The sequence below is a fragment of the Cyanistes caeruleus genome, chromosome 32 (assembly GCF_971803275.1).
Source record: "Cyanistes caeruleus chromosome 32, bCyaCae1.hap1.1, whole genome shotgun sequence".
Lineage (NCBI taxonomy): Eukaryota > Metazoa > Chordata > Aves > Passeriformes > Paridae > Cyanistes > Cyanistes caeruleus.
In genome coordinates this window covers 2,212,644-2,228,562 of record NC_141733.1, presented here as the reverse complement: position 1 = coordinate 2,228,562, position 15,919 = coordinate 2,212,644, and the positions used below count along the sequence as shown (strand labels likewise).

The window sequence follows — 15,919 nt, the reverse complement described above, 5'->3', positions numbered from 1 at the left end:
TGCAGGGCACAGCTCAGTCCCTCAGAGAGGGCTCTGGGGTGTGGGGAGGGGGGGGCTCGTCCCTCACAGCTAAAATAATCTCTTCAGGAATCCTGGTCAAAACATTTTAATGTTGAATATTCCCATTTTTAGTGAAGATGCAGCTTCTAACACCCGCCAAGCACTGCCAGCATAGTGGAGGTGAGATGGAGAGGAGGCAGGGGGGATTTTCCACCCATGCAGGGATGAGCAGCTGAACTTGGGGCTGCCGCTCTGGGGACAGGCACAGAGCAGGAGGGGTTGAATAAATACCCTGGAGATCCCCTCCGAGCATCCCTGGGGGTGGGGTGGGTACAGTGGGCACCTCCCTGGAGCATCCCTGGGTCTCCACATGGACCCACAGCTTCAAGGACAGAAAAATCCTGCAGAAAACTACCCCTTGTGCCCCTACAAAAAATCCTGTTTGCTCCGAGGGTAAATAAATGGTGCTGTGTGGACTGCCCCTCTACTAATTCCTTAATTAAAGGCTCCTGCAAACGAGCCTGGTGTGAGCGGATCAAGGGGAAAATCTGCCGAGGCCTGGGGTCCCCCCGGGCTCAGACAAGGTGGGGAGGGGGAGGCACCATCTGGGCTCATCCTTCCTCATTCCCAGCTTTGTCTGAAGCTCCTGCTGTAGTCCCAGGAAAATCCAGCCCCATCCTGGAAACGTGGGCAGCAGTGAGATGAGAGGATGGAGAATTTTTAAGCAAAACCTGTCTGCTCCTCTAGGAAATGGGATGGGAAAACAGTCTGGGGTGGCTGCAGCCGAGGGGCCAAGTCGTTACCGGTTTTTGGGAACAAGATGGGGTGTTCCTCTTCATTCCTGGTGGTTTGGTGACTCACGATCGGTGGTGGGCTCAATCCCATCCTTTCCCCAGCACTTCCAGCCCGGAGCAGCTCTGCTCCTGGAGCAAATTTGTCTCCTGGTAACCCCAGGCCAGGCTGTGGGCGGGAGCTTTGGGTGGAACGCCAGCGGGGTTGTTACGATCTTCATTTTTTTTGGCAAATTTTAAACAAACACTTGGGCAAAACTCTCAACTCCAGCTGGAAAATTCCCGCTGCCTCCCTCCGTGGCGCAACGAGGAGCTGCCCGAGCCTCGCGCCGCGTCCGCAGCAGCCACCGCGGCTGCCTCCGGGAATTGTTCCTCCCTCCGTGTCCCTGCTCGGTGCAGCGCAGATCGTGCAGGAACAGTTGAAATCCCCCCTGCTGCCCCCGCTGGGAGCCGGGCCGGGGGCTGTGGCCACCCCTGCCCCTACTCCTGCCTCCCATTAAATCCCAAATGCGGCTTTGGCGGCGGGTGCTGGCCTGGGGGTGATGTGGTGGCAGCTGTCGGGGAGCAGCAGAGCCCGGCATTGCTTCTGCTCCTGGAAACCCACGGGTTTCTCCCCAAATCACCCCTGAGGTGATCCCCGGGAACTCTCCTCGGCACCCCACGGTGCCTCCTGTGACATTCCCAGCAGCAGCATCCCATCCTGCAGCTCCCCGCAGGAGCAGCCAGACCTGAGCCCCGTGGTGTCCCTGAGGCTGCGCCCACGCAGGACCCTCCCTCTGGACCCCCAGGCTGGACTCCCGTGGGATCCCTTGCAGGACTTCACGAAGGACCCTCCCCTTGGACCCACAGCCCGCACCCCCCGGGTCCCTGAGCAGGACCCGGCGCTGAACCCCCCTGCTGGACCCCCAGAGGGTCACGGAGCAGGACCCCAGGCGGAACCTCCCCACGGGATCCCCAGGCAGGAACCCGCGTAGGACCGTCCTGAGGGACCGCACCCAACGGACCCCCCCTCTGGACCTCCATGGGGTCCCGGGCAGGACCCTCACCCTGGACCCCCGCCCGGACCTCCACGTGGTCCCGGCTCAGGGTCCGGAGAGACGCCGGTCACAGCCGGACACGGGGCGTGCTCTATGCACAAAACAAGCTCGGTTTAACGCCCAAGTGGGTGCGGTTTGGCTCCGAAAGGGGCGCGTCCCGCCCCGTCCCCGCCCCCAGGGTCCATATAGCGGCGCACGGCCCGGCCCGGCCCGGCCATGACCCTGCGGCGGCGGCGGCGGCGGCGGCTCCGGCCGAAGGACGATGCGGCACCGGCGGTGGCCCCGGACAGCCCCGGGCCCGCCGAGCTGTACCGAGCGCTGGCGGCGGCCGGCGGGACCCTGCCCCGCGTGCGCAAGGTAGGCTTGCGGGGGGATTGCGGAGCCGCCCCGGTGCCCCCGGTTCTGCAGCGGGCCCGGAGGGGGTCACGGGCGGCGGGGGGAGCGGGGCCGCGCCGTGTCCCCGTCCCGCCAGCCGCTGGTGCCTGCGCCCTGCGGGGCTGCGTCTCCTCCTGGGCTCTTGTCCTGCCCCGAGGGCCCGCCCGAGCCTTCCTCGTAGAAAAGAGGAAAAGCATCCGTCCCCATCCCGCCCTGGTGTCCCGATCCTGCCCCGGTGACCGCCCCCAGCCTCTTGTCCTGCCCCAGCATCTCCTCACCCCTGTCCCATCCTTCCGCAGCATCTTCCCAGTGTCCCCGTCCCGCTCCGTTGTCCCCCCAGGCGTCACATCCTGTCCCGGCTCCTGCCCGCGTCCTGCCCCGGTATCCCCGTACCCCCACCCTGGATTTCCCCCAAACCCCACATCATGTTCAGGTCCCTCCCCACGTTCCCTCAGGTGTCTTCCCTGGGCCTCTTCCCAATGTTCCCCCAAGCCCCACGTCCTGTCCTGGTCCCTCTCCATGTGCTGCCCTGCAGCTCTCAGGGTGCAGGGCCGGGCCCCCACCCCACCCACGGCTCTGTCACTGGGACAGCCGTGACCGCACGGCCCCTCTGGACTCTGTCCTGTGAGAAGGGCAAGGCCGCAGGGCACCCCAGGACCCCGGGTCTCGTTTGGGGGGGGGTCACGGAGCACCCCGAGTCTGGTCGGGTGGAACACGGGGCCCCTGGAAAAGCCCCCCTGGTGGCGCTGGGACCGCCACCGCCCTGCCGCTGCCCCGGCCCCGTGGTGCTTCCTGAGCGCTGTGGGAAGCGAAAGCAGAGCCGACATCCGGAGCAGAAGTGGCCTCAAGGCTGCACTGCCACAGCCCAGATCTGCACGGTGGCCTGGCTCCTGCTCACCAGCCAAGGCCACCACCAGAAGTGTCCCTGAGGGGTCCAGGACGTTCCGCGTCACCTTCCCGTCCCTGCGGTGACGCGGGGCCGCTTTCCCTTTGGTGAACGCGCCCAGCCGCGCTGGTTTTGGGCCCGTGGATGTGTTTGGGATGGTCGGTCAGTGCCTGGTGACACCTGCGGGGCTGGGGACAGAGCCCAGAGCGAGCCGCTGGCACCCGGCTGCCACCGACACCTGCCACGTGCTGCTCCCAAGGGACAGCGAATGGTGACGCTGCGCTGCCAGAGCCCAGCAGCCACAGAGGGGCATTTGGGGACAGCCCTGTCACCTCCTGCCCTGCGGTGAGGGTCCTGTCTTGCCCGGCCAGTCCCTCCACCCACCCACGCCTCTGCGCCTGCCACAACAGGGACATTGTCTGGGCCGGGGGGGCGGATTTCGCATGAAAAATCCCGACTTTGTGACCACAACAGGGCCCCTCTGTGCCGGGGCCCCTCGGAGCGCGGCGTGGGGTGGGTGCGGCGCAGTTGACGTCAAAGCGTGGGGCGAGCTCAGGGCAGCTCTGAGGGTGCCTTTGAGCACCGATCAAAGCCCCGTTATGCCCGGGGGGCAGCCGGCTGCTGGTTCCGTGCCGGATTGGCACGGTGCTCCCCCGGGCTTTGGTGCTGTCCTGGTGGGACTCCGCGTTTTGGCTGTCCCTGGAGGAGGTGGGGGGATGTCCCCTCGGGTGTCCCCGGCTGATGGCTCTTCCTTTGCCTCAGGACACAGCGCTCAAGTGGGCATCCCCCAGCCAGTCCCCGGAGGAGCACAGGTAGGGACAGGGGACACGGGAGTGGGGTGGGGTCCCTGTCCCAGAGGGTTGGAGCTTGGCCCTGGGACTTTGTTCTGCTCTGGATGCCCCAGGAGGGCTGGAACTGAGGGGGATTTTATGGGGGAACTTGAGGCTGGTGAGAGCAGCGATGTGGTCACAGCTCCCTGGTGGGCTCAGGCACCCCCAGACCCTGCGGGGATCCTGCCTGGCACCCTCGGGATTGAGTGACAGGGCTCTGGCCAAGGCAAACTGGGGGTGGAGGGGAGGAATCCCATCTCAGGGAGAGGTATCTTGTCCTTGGGGACCCCAAAGCAGCATTTTGAGAAGAGCCCAAGGTTTGCACAGGCAGGTTTGGCTGTGCCTGGGGCCCTGCCCTGTCCCTGATCCCTGATCCCTGATCCCGCAGGAGGGTGGTGATGCTGGAGAAGAAGGCAGAGGAGTCTTTCGGCTTCGAGATCCAGGTGTGTTTTGAGCCGTGCTGAGCCTGGTTGTGCCATGCCCCGCTCCCCACCCTTCCAACCCGCACCTTGCTCTGCATCGAGGGTATTTTTAAGTTGTCTCTGAGCTGGGGGTTATTTTTAGCGGTGACAGAGATGCCGTGTTACTGAACCTCCCCCGGCTGTGCCGCTGGGGGCAGCCGGGGGGGCACCCTGGGGTGCAGCCATCAGGGCAGGACCCCCTCCCCTGCTGCCCCACATCACCCAGCAGCGGTTAAACACTGCAATCGCTGCCCCCTGGCCGCTGTTGGGGGGCTCCTGGGGTCGGGGTGTCCCTGTGCCCCTCACCAGCCCCCCCATTCCAGACCTACGGGCTGCACCACCAGGACAGGAACAGCGTGGAGATGTTCACCTTCGTGTGCCGGGTGCACGACGGGAGCCCGGCCGAGGCCGCGGGGCTCAAGGCTGGTGAGCACATCCTGGGGGAGCCGGGGGGGACCCCGGCAGCGGGGACCAGCACCCCTGAAGCCGTGTGCACCCTGGGCTCTAGGGGACACCATCACCGGGGTGAACGGGCTGAACGTGGAGGGCATCCGGCACCGGGAGATCGTGGAGATCATCAAGAGCTCAGGCAATGTACTCCGGTGAGCTGGGGGGCGCAGGGGGGGCCCGGGTGGCTGCAGCCCCCCACTGCTGACAGCTGCTGACCCACAGGCTCGACACTCTCTACGGGACGTCCATCCGGAGGGCCGAGCTGGAGGCCCGGCTGCAGTACCTGAAGGTGAGCAGGGGCTGGCCGGGGTCACGGGGGGCTGGGGACCCCTCAGCGGGGTCCTCACCCCTCACCCTCCCCACAGCAAACCCTCTACGAGAAGTGGGGGGAGTTTCGCTCGCTGATGGTGCAGGAGCAGCGGCTGGTGCGGGGTGAGTGGGGGCCGGGGGGCTGGCGGGAGGGTTTTGGGGCACCTGCTGGCCCCCCCTGACATGCCCGTGTCTCCCTCCAGGGGTGGTGGCCAAGGACCCCAGCATCTACGACACGCTGGAGTCCGTCCGCTGGTGCCTGCAGGGGGAGGGACTGCCGGGGGGCTCCTCCCGTGCCAGCGGCAGCGATGACTCCCTGTACCAGACCTGCGTCTTCGCCTCTTCCAGCTCCTTGGATGGGGACAAGGATGGGGACAAGGACAAAGATGAGGACAGCGGGGGTCCCGCGCCCCCCCCGCCGCGCCCCCGACCCGCCCTGGCCCGCAGCGCCAGCCTCAAGTGCGCGGGGGGCCCGGGGGCTGCGGGGAGGCTTTGGGCCCGGGCCGGGGACCCCGGGGAGGGAGCGGCCGCCCCCCGCAAGAGCCGACACAGCAGCTTCCGCCAGCGGCTGCTCAAGTTCATCCCGGGCCTGAACCGGGCGCTGGAGGAGGAGGAGAGTCACCTCTAGCCGGCGCCCCCCGGCCCCCCAGGACTATTTATTTATTTATTGCAAGGGGCTTCGTTCTCCCGACCCCCATCCCTGGGGGCTGCAGGAAGGGGGTTGGGGTTGGCCCCAGGGGCTCCGATTTGGCCCCCCCCAGGCCGTGGGGATCGTGACGCTGAGGGACGGACACGGCACCGAGGGACAGACGTGAGGATCCTCCCGAGCGGCTCACGGAGCTGTCGGGAGCGGGACCTTCCTCCCTGGAGGGGCGCGCCGGGGGAGCCCCGCATTACCCAGCTCAGGGGGGCCGCGGGGGTGCCAGCCCCGCTCCCCCCGGGCTGTTGTACCAATACAGAGAGGATTTGCAGCGATGTGTGGCTGTGACTGAGGGGGGACGGAGCCCCGAGGGGACCGGGGCTCCACACCGGGGCACCCACAGCCCCCACGCTGTCCCTTTGGGGTGACCGGCTGATGTCACCCGGGACGTGAGCGAGCTCCCGGGCACCCCCCGTGTCCCCGCGGCTGCTGCAGCCCCCGCTGCCGTCGGCCACGTCCCGGCGCTGCGGGGCCCCGGCCAGGCCCTTCCTGCCCCGTTTCCTCCGGCAGCCGGCGGGAAGCGCGTCCCACCCCGAGCCCTTCCGCCTGCGGGGGACAGGGTGCCCAGGCTGGACGGGCACTGGGGTCCCCCCCGCGCCCTGCCTCAGTGTCCCCAGAGCCCCTGAAGCAGCGTCCAGAGGAGTTGGGGGACACAGAACACCCCCGACCGCAGCTGGGGACTGCCGCAGCACCGATGCGTGTGGGGGGATTCCCTCGCACGAAGATTCCCTGGCACGGGTGCTCCGTGGAGCACCGAGACCCCCAACCCTCTGCTCCGTGACTCAGTTTCCCCTCTGGGGGGGCTGTTGCATGGCTGGGGACCCCAGCTCTCCCCCGTCCCCCCCAGGACCCCAGGGGAGCCTGGAGATCTGGGGGTGAGATCTGCAGCTGTGCCGTGGAGTGGGGGGTGGGGGGCTCAGCTGGCTCCCCCACGCTCTCCTGCCTTGTCCCCGTTCCAGGACGGCTCCGTGCTGGACATTTATGGTCTGGCTCCCGCGGTCCCGGCGGCTCCCGGCATCCTCCCGCGTGCTGCCAGGGTCGGAGCACCCCGTTCCTGTCAAAGCCATCACGGGACCCCCCATCGCAGCTGCCACCCCACGCTGAGCTTTTTATAGCCCCGACCTGGGGCTGCGTGTGCCCGGAGATGGGCAGGTGGCCGTGGGACAGCGGGGTCACGCGTGGCACCGGCTGAGCCGGGCAGGGCCGGGGGGCCGGGGCTGCGGGGTACGGGCCGGGAACGCCCCGGAGCAGTCTGTCATTACCGATAAATATAGGCCCGGGGCAGGGAGCCAGCGGCGGCCGTGGGCACCGGCTGATCACCGCCCGGTCACGGGCACCCTGCGAGCCCCAACGCCCACCCCGGGGCTCGGGAAGAGCTGCCTGGTGGCCGCCGTACCCCCGTGTGCCCGCCTGGGGACGGTGTGAACAGGGGTCCCCCCTGCACCCCCGTGGCCTTGCCGGGGCGGCCGGGCTCGGGTTTCCTCCCCCGGAGCCATCGCAGTCCCCACGACCTCACCCGGGGTACAGCTAATCCCGGCTGCGGGGGCTGCCGGTGTCACCCTCCTGCCTCCGGTAACGCCGCCACCGAGCGAGGGAAACGGGGGGGCTGCAACCAGCGCGCTGCGTGCCCCGGTGGCTTCGAGCCCCCCGGGAGCTCTTGGGACCCGCTGTGTGTCCTGGCCCGAAGGCTCCTGGCCGTGTCCCCGGGCTCCTGGGAGCCCGGCAGGACCCGGGGGATCCCTTTGGGGGCGGCCCCGGTGGTGCCGCGGGATCCCCAAGACGTCAGTGAGCAGGTGTGACGTCAGCCGGCAGGTGTGACGTCACGGAACCCCATCGGGGGCGGGCTGCAGCGAGCAGCGGGGCCGGAGCGAGGTACCGGGGAGCGGGAGGAGACGGTGCCCGGCCCCGGGCCGCCACCTCCGGTACCCCCGTGCGCCCTCCGGACCCCTCCGGTTTCGGGCTGCTCCCGGCTCCGCTGCTCCTCACGGGGCTGGGGGCTTCGTGAGGCCAGCCAGGATCCCGGTACCGGCGCTGGATGCGGCTCCCGGGGCACCGGGACACAGGGTGGCTCCGGTCCCCGGTGGGACCGTGCCGGGGGTCGCTGCCGCAGCAGGGGCGCTAACGGGGGAGCACCGGCGCTGCCAACCCGGGCACAGCGGGCCCGGTCCCCCAAGAGCCCCGGTCTGTCCCCGGGAGTGGATACCGGCGGGTACGGCAAGGGCGGTACCGACCGGTACCGAAGTGTATCGGGTCGGTACCAGAGGATACGAAGGGAGTACCGGGGGAGTACCGGGGGAGTACCGGAGGGTACCGGCTGGGAAGCTGTGGGAAGCTGCTGGAGGGTATCGCGGGAGGTCCTGGAGCCGTACCGAGGGGTACCGGCGTGGCACCGGAGGGTATTGAAGGGGTACCGGCGTGGCAGCGAAGGTTACTGCGGAGTTCTGGGTCCCTTCCGCTCACCCTTCGCCCTCCCGCGGGCCCGGGCCGGGTCCGCACGGGCTGAGCTCATCTTTCCAGCCCGCGGGCGCTGTTCCCGGAGCCGGCGCCCGCCAGCAGCCGCCGCTCTTTCCATCGCCCCGGCCAGGGGCTCCCCGCGGGGACCGGGCGGGGGCGGGACCCCGCGTCACTCCCCCCGCAGCCGGCACCGAGCGGGAGGAGACCGGGGGTACCGGCGCCGCTGAGCACCGGAGACAGCCGGATGGGCACTGGGCACAGGGGCACCGGGGGTGCGGGAGCCCACCGGGGACAGAGGCATCGGGGGGACACCGGGATGGGGGCACTGAAGATACCGAGGGGGGCTCCGGGGATGCCAACACTGAGGGGACCCCGGGGATAATGGTACCGGAGACACCGGCACCGAGAGGGCACCGGGAATGGGGGCACCAGGGTACCGGCAACGAGGGGACACCGGGGATACCGACACCGAGAGGCTGCCGGGGGTGGGGACTTCAGTGATGCCAGCACCAAGGTGCCACCGGGGGTGGACGCACCGGAGTAGCAGCAACGAGGGGACACCGGAAATAGCGGCAGCAAGAGAGCACCGGGGATGGAGGCACCGGAGGACGCCAGCCCCGGGCTACCAGCAGCGAGGAGACACCGCGGATACCAAAGGGACACCGGGCCTGGGGACACCGGGGATACCCCTGACACCGGGGCCTCCCTCGCCCCGCCGGCGGCCCCCGGAGCCCCGGGGGGGATATGTGGGGAAGCGAGGGGCGCCCGAGCTATTTTTAGCCGGGGCCGCGGGGGTATTTTTAGCCGGGGCCGCGGGTGCGTCAATGGAACCCCGCGTGCGTCACGGCCGCGCCCCCGCCGGGGCCGCCCCCCCCGTGCGTCACCGGCCCCGCGCCGCCCCGCGCGTCACCGAGCGCTTAAGAGAAAGTAGTGGCGGGGCCGGAGCCCGGCGGAGCCCGCGGAGCGGCGGTGGCAGGAGCAGGAACCGGAGCGCCGCCGCGCCGGCACCCGGGTACGGGCGGCACCGGGATGCGGGGACCTGGCGGGGGGCGCCGGGGGCAGGGGGTCGTGCCGGCAGCGGGGGCGGGATGCGCGCACCGGGAGGTGCACGGTGTCTGGTGTCCCGGTGTCACCGGGGGAACGGGAACCGTCGTTCCGGGCGGCACCGGAGGGATTCAGATCGGGCGTGTCAGGTGGCATCGGGGGGATCTGAGTCGGGAATCCCGGTGGCGCCGGGGGCTCAGGGCGGTGGGCGTCCCGCAAGGTGGATGTGGTCGGGTGTCCCAGTAGCAGCACGGACAACCGGGTCGCGCGTCCCGGTGGAGCCGGGGCTCGCGTGTCCGAAGGACACTGGAAGGAACCCTCGGTGCCACCAGCGAGAGTCGGGGGTCCCGCTGGAAGGGACCGGGCGGTGTGCGCTGTGCGGGGCTGCCCCTTGTGGGTATCCGGTGGCACCGGGGGGAACCGCGTGACGCTGGGACGTGCACGGGACCGGGAGTCCCAGTGGCACCGGGAGGAGCTGGGTCAGGAGTCCCGGTAGCACCTGGAAGAGCCGGGGGTCCCGCACCCGGCGGGAGCTGGCAGAGCGAAAGGTCCCGGCCCCGGGGATCCCGGGAAGAGCCCGACACCGGCCACTCCTCTGTGAGGAGCTGTGCAGGACCGGGAGCCGCTACTTGGGCCATGGTGGAGCGGGCTGGTTCCCCATCACGGCACCCCAAGCGGGGCCAGCTGCTCATGCGGGAAATGCCCATCCCTGGGGATTGCGGCGGGCAGAGTCAGCACATAGCGGGCATCACCGCGGGATCCCCGGGCAGGGCGCTCACAGAGCTGCAGCGGGCAGCGCCGGGATCCCGGCACTGCGGGCAGGGACGTGCAGGCAGCACCGGGACGCAGCAGTGGAGACGGGGATGTGCGGGCAGCCAGCCCCGTGCAGGCAAAGCCCGAGCTGCCCACGCGGGCCTGGCAGCAGCCGCTACGGCATTACCGGGCAGCAGGTGCCGGCAGGGATGTGGGCAGCGTTAGCCACCCCCGGTGCCACCGGCTGCTCTCGCCCGCCCGCGGCCCAGGGCCCGGTGCCAGCGGCTGCCACCCGCCCGTGCACGCAGCAGCCTCGGGGCTGGGCACAGGCAGCTGCCTGAGCTCCCAAACCAGCAATCTGCAAATAGAGCCCGGCCGGGGGCAGCGCGGAGGCTGCTGCGGGAATCTGTGCCCGGACCCTGGGGGGGACAGGGCAGAGGGGACCCCGGATGCTGTCAGAGCGGGTGAGAGCGAAAACATTCAAACAACCGGGACCACGGGAAGGGTCGAGACATTGCATCTGCCAGGATTTTCATGTAGGCAAGGAAAATTCCCACTGGCACAGACAGTGTCCCCTGGGGCCTTGTCCCCAGCACGGCCTCAGGTCCCCCCAGCTTCATCTGGGGACAGGAGACAGCTGGGGGGTCACTGTCCCCTCTGAACCCGGCTGGACAAGCACAAACTCCACTGGGACACCGAGCAGGAGGCTGGGAGCCGGTGCCATCCCGTGGGTGCCAGAGCTGGACCCACGCTGGGTATTTTTAAACGCAGCTCCTGGCGGGTGTCGGCTTTCTTGGTGCCCGAGAGAGCTTCCCAGATTTGGCTGGGGGAATCCAGGGGCTCTGGTAGCAGGGCCGTGCCAGGACCGTGGCCGGGGGCCAGTGCAGTGTGACCTTTAAAGGTCTGCGAGATGAATTACATTATCGTCTTGCCATTGGGGTCACTTCTGGCTTGGCTTTCAGCTGGACACAGGACTCCAGCTGTCTTATGTCTCACCAGATCCAGCCCCGGGGGGCTCCAGGGACAGAGGGTGGGCTCCTCTCCCCCTCACCTGGAGGGCTGCCTGCACTGAAGTTCCCAAAAATCCCCAAAAGGGGTTACAGGGGAAGCGGGATCCTCAAACCCCAGTTCAGCCCCGACTCTGGCTTCCCTTGGCCAGCCCTAGGGCTTGGGAATCTGCTGGTCACATTCCTCCCTCATTCCCTTTCGGGGGCTTTTGCTAAGCCAGCGTTTTGGGGAATGTCCTTTGCACCCATTGGCTGTGCCGTGACCTTTCCCAGGGACAGTGGTGGCCGCCACCAGACAGCCAGTGGCTATGGGGGTCCAGTTCCAGCACGAGGGGAAGCCTGGGGAAGTTCCCACGCTTCCAACCCCGTGTCCATCCTCGGCCTGGATGAGGGAGGGGCGGCATCGGGGTCCCCTCTGACGCGTCTCTCTCCCCGCAGAGATGCCCTGCATCCAGGCACAGTGCAGCACCACGGGCGCCGGCCCCTGTGAGCGCTGCCCGGCCGAACTGCTCTGCCCCGAGGGCGGCCGATTCCCCATGGAAGTGGCTGGAGCCGATCTGGCGGCCGCCCCCGCCCTGCCCAGCTTCAGCACCTTCATGGAGGGCTACGCCGGCGAGTTTGACGCCTTCCTCTACCAGCTGCCAGCCAGCGGCCAGTCCAGCGCCGCCACCGCCTTCAAGCTGGAGGACTTCCAGGTGTACGGCTGCTATCCCAGCGCCTTCGGTGGGCAGCCGGACGAGACCCTCTCCTCCAGTGGCTCGGACTGCTACGGGAGCCCCTGCTCCATCCCCTCGCCCGCCACGCCGGGCTTCCAGCCCCCACAGGCCCCGGGCTGGGAGGGCTCCTTCGGGGCGTACTCACCGCTGCCAAACTACGAGGGTGGGCAGTCCTGGGCTGAGCCAGCCAAGGGCGGGGGGTCACAGCCCCCCTTCTTCGCCTTCGGCCCCCCGACCCCCAGCCCTGGGGGATCTCCTGCCACCCTGAAGGGGCAGCCGGGCCCCTCTCCCCGTGTGGATCCGCGGCTGCTGGACACGGACGCCTTTCCCCAAGGTCCTCCCAGGGGTTTTGCGGGGCTGCCCCTGGCCCCCAGCTCACCGCTGCTGGAGGGGCCAGCGCTGGCTCCCAGCAAGGTGCGCAGCCCCGGGGCAGGTGAGGGCCGCTGCGCCGTCTGCGGGGACAACGCGTCCTGCCAGCACTACGGGGTGCGCACCTGCGAGGGCTGCAAGGGCTTCTTCAAGGTAAGGGAACCCCACCTCATCCATCACCTGTGGGATGTTCCCACAAGGCTCCGCGGCGGCAGGAGGATGCTGCGGGGTGCCCGGGGAGGGGCAGGGCAGGGAGCACGGCCACGGAGCCCTCCCCACGGACACGGAGCCGGATGCTGGGCTGGAGCGGGAGGCAGGGGAGGACAGAAGGGCTTTTGTTTGGAGCTCGGCGCCTCGGGCTGAGCTCGGCCGCTCCTTCCCCACCCGCAGCGCACAGTGCAGAAGAATGCCAAGTACATCTGCCTGGCCAACAAGGATTGCCCTGTGGACAAGCGGCGCAGGAACCGCTGCCAGTTCTGCCGCTTCCAGAAGTGCCTGGCCGTCGGAATGGTCAAAGAAGGTACCGGGGTCCCAGCCCGGGTGGGGGGTACCCGGCAGGAGTGGGGAGACCCCACCCCGCAGCCTTTCTGGCTGCCCTGAGGACAGACACTCATTGCAAGTCCCAACCACAGTGGTCCGGACTGACAGCCTGAAGGGGCGGCGGGGCCGTCTCCCCTCCAAGCCCAAACAGCCGCCAGATGCGTCCCCGGTCAGCCTCATCACCTCGCTGGTGCGGGCACACATCGACTCCATCCCCAGTGCCACCAAGCTCGACTACTCCAAGGTAGGGCTGGTGTCACTCCATGCCCTGCCCAGGGCCATGCCAGGGCTGGGGCTGGATCCTGACCTATCCCCATCCCAGTTCCTCACCCATCCTGGATCCTGATCCTGTCCCCATCCCAGTTCCTGATCCAACACTGTCCCTGTTCCTGACCCATCCCCATCCCAGTTCCTTGCCCATCCCCATCCCAGATCCTGATCCTGTCCCCATCCCAGATCCTGATCCAACACTGTCCCTGTCCCTGTTCCTGACCCAACCTTTTGTCAGTTCCTGACCTGTCCCCATTCCAGATCCTGATCCCATCCCAGTTCCACACCCATCTTCATCTCAGATCCTGATCCTGTCCCCATCCCTCATCCTGATCCCATCCTAATTCCTGATCCATCCCTGTCCCAGTTCCTGACCCATCCCCATCCCAGTTCTTCACCCATGCCCATCCCAATCCTGACCCATCCTTATCCCAGTTCCAGGAGTCAGCACCGTGCCCGTTTGAGAAGGAGGACTCAGTGGACGTGCAGCAGTTCTATGACCTGCTCACCGGCTCCATGGACATCATCCGCAAGTGGGCCGAGAAGATCCAGGGGTTCACCGAGCTGCCCAAGGAGGACCAGGACCTCCTGCTGGAGTCAGCCTTCCTGGAGCTCTTCATCCTGCGCCTGGCGTACCGGTGAGCCCTGGGGCAGCGCGGAGCAGGGAGAGCCCGAGGTGTGCCGGGGAGTGACACCCGGATTTCTGCCGGCAGCTCCAAGCCAGAGGAAGGGAAACTCATCTTCTGCAACGGGGTGGTGCTGCACCGGCAGCAGTGCGTGCGTGGCTTCGGAGAGTGGATTGACGCCATCCTCGAGTTCTCCCAGAGCCTTCACCGCATGAGCGTCGATGTCCCCTCCTTCTCCTGCCTCGCTGCCCTCGTCATCATCACAGGTGAGACCCCCCCAGCTCCAGGCCCATCACTGTCCCCATCCCCACCCTGTGTCTGTCACTGCCGTCCCACACCCTGCGTGTAACCCCAGACCGGCACGGGCTGAAGGAGCCCAAGCGGGTGGAGGAGCTGCAGAACCGCATCGTGGGCTGCCTCAAGGACCACGTGGCAGCAGCAGGGGCCGAGCCCGGCCGCTCCAGCTGCCTCTCCAAGCTGCTGGGGAAGCTGCCGGAGCTGCGCAGCCTCTGCACCCAGGGCCTCCAGCGCATTTTCTACCTCAAGCTGGAGGACCTTGTGCCACCACCACCCATCGTCGACAAGATCTTCATGGACACTCTGCCTTTCTGAGTCCCAGGCAAGGGGCTGCCATGAGCCCCTGACCCGCCTGGGGACATCTGGGACCCGCCCAGGGCAGCCCTGGTTCAGTCCGAGGATGCCTGGGAACCCTCTGGGCACCTCTGGGTCACCCCTGGGATGCCTGGAACATCCCCTGGGTACCCCTACATCAACCCTGGGATGTTTGGCACCCCTCCAGGGTGACCCTCAGAATGCCCAGAAACCACCTGGGCATCCCTGGATCGCTCCCAGGATGCCTGGAACCTGCCCTGGTCACTCCTGGATCACTCCTGGGATGCTCAGGACCACCCTGTGGACTCCTGAATGACCTCTGGGACACCTGGGACCCCCTCCAGGCCATCCCCAAGACTCTACGTACACCCCTGGATCACCCCCAGAACACCTGGAACCCTCTCTTGAATCACCCAGAATGCCTGGGACCTCCCTCCTTGGGTCACCCCCAAAACTCCAGGGTCCCTGCTAGGCACCTCTGGATCACCCCGATAGCTTGGACCACCCCCCCTGCCCGGGTCACCCACAGGATGCCTGGGACCCCCTGGGCACCCCTCCATTGCTCCTGGGATGCCTGGGACCACCTCTGCATCACTCCAGGGATGCCTGGGATCCCCTCTGGAAATCTGGGTCCCCCCTCAGATGCCTGAGTCTTCTTGAGGGCACCCTTGGGGTGCCCCGTGTGCCTTCACGGCCCAGGGCGCAGCCACACAGCGGCCCCGGTGCCGTCTTCCCCGGGGGCATCGCCAGAGCGGTGCCCCCTTCCCCTGTAAAAATGCCCCTGATGTAAATAGCGCCGGCCGGGTCCTGTACAGAGTGGGGGGCGCGGGCGAGAGGCGGCTCCGGCCCCTTCAACCTCGGCCCCTTCCCCTTTATATATATTTTTCTGAGTTTCCGTCTTTTTGGCCATTTTCTGTATATAAACTTGTACGTACAGTGAGAGCTGCTGGGTGGGACCTTTGTCCCTCGTGTTCCCCTGTAGTCAATATTCGGGGATTGGGGGACAGAGTAACGGGGCTGGGGACAGCTGGGACGCTGGAGACCGGGAAAAACGGGATGCTGGAGCTGGGGAGAGTGGGGATGTTGGAGCTGGGGGCAGCCAGAACTCCGGGAAGGGGAGAGCCGGAGGGCTGGAGCTGGGAACAAGCAGGACACTGGAGCTGGGACAGCCGGAGCTGGGGACCGGAGCTGGTGACAGCCGGGGCTCGGATAGGGTTGGTGTCAGAGCTGGGGGCAGCTGCGACACTTGGGCTTGGTAAAAACAGAACTCTGGAGCTGGGGAAAAAACAGTTCACTGGAGCTGGGACAGCCGGGGCGATGGAGCCGGGGACAGCTGGAGCTCCAGAGCCGGGATGCCAGAGCTGTGGACAGCCGGGCCGGTGGATCTGGGGACAGCTGGGGCACCGGAGCCAGCGACAGCCGGGATGCCAAAGCCAGCGACAGCCGGGGCTCCAGAGCCGGGGACAGCCGGGGCTCCAGAGCCGGGGACAGCCGGGGCTCCAGAGCCGGGGACAGCCGGGGCTCCAGAGCTGGGGACAGCCGGGGCTCCAGAGCTGGGTACAGCCGGGATGCCAAAGCCGGGGGCAGCCGGGGCTCCAGAGCCGGGGACAGCCGGGGCTCCGGAGCCGGGGGCAGCCGGGGCTCCAGAGCCGGGGACAGCCGCAGCCGGGGGCAGCCGGGACGCCGGAG

At 67.9% G+C, this 15,919-nt stretch overlaps 2 protein-coding genes across 2 annotated transcripts; both read left to right on the top strand.

The window, feature by feature from the left end:
• Positions 1-2,044: 2,044 nt before the first annotated feature.
• TAMALIN (trafficking regulator and scaffold protein tamalin) lies at positions 2,045-6,114 on the top strand. The gene is made up of 8 exons (XM_086870345.1): positions 2,045-2,185; positions 3,852-3,901; positions 4,308-4,362; positions 4,704-4,806; positions 4,889-4,982; positions 5,053-5,119; positions 5,196-5,262; positions 5,343-6,114. Exons 1-8 carry the CDS (start codon positions 2,045-2,047, stop codon positions 5,765-5,767), a joined length of 1,002 nt encoding a protein of 333 aa, XP_086726471.1. The 3' UTR covers positions 5,768-6,114.
• A 2,591-nt stretch (positions 6,115-8,705) lies between these two features.
• On the top strand, positions 8,706-15,172 carry NR4A1 (nuclear receptor subfamily 4 group A member 1). Its single transcript, XM_086870291.1, has 7 exons — positions 8,706-9,305; positions 11,536-12,335; positions 12,573-12,702; positions 12,815-12,966; positions 13,428-13,630; positions 13,706-13,884; positions 13,974-15,172. The coding sequence occupies exons 2-7, from the start codon at positions 11,538-11,540 to the stop codon at positions 14,228-14,230; spliced, it is 1,719 nt and encodes a 572-aa protein (XP_086726417.1). The 5' UTR covers positions 8,706-9,305; positions 11,536-11,537; the 3' UTR covers positions 14,231-15,172.
• Positions 15,173-15,919: the final 747 nt, after the last annotated feature.

Excerpts from the sequence above, each read along its gene's own strand:
- TAMALIN (XM_086870345.1), top strand. The coding sequence starts at position 2,045 with ATGACCCTGCGGCGGCGGCGGCGGCGGCGGCTCCGGCCGAAGGACGAT. Across the intron at positions 3,902-4,307 it reads CAGTCCCCGGAGGAGCACAG|GAGGGTGGTGATGCTGGAGA; the intron begins GTAGGGACAGGG and ends CTGATCCCGCAG. Across the intron at positions 5,120-5,195 it reads CCCGGCTGCAGTACCTGAAG|CAAACCCTCTACGAGAAGTG; the intron begins GTGAGCAGGGGC and ends CCCTCCCCACAG.
- NR4A1 (XM_086870291.1), top strand. The coding sequence starts at position 11,538 with ATGCCCTGCATCCAGGCACAGTGCAGCACCACGGGCGCCGGCCCCTGT. Across the intron at positions 12,336-12,572 it reads GCTGCAAGGGCTTCTTCAAG|CGCACAGTGCAGAAGAATGC; the intron begins GTAAGGGAACCC and ends CCCCACCCGCAG. Across the intron at positions 12,967-13,427 it reads CCAAGCTCGACTACTCCAAG|TTCCAGGAGTCAGCACCGTG; the intron begins GTAGGGCTGGTG and ends TCCTTATCCCAG.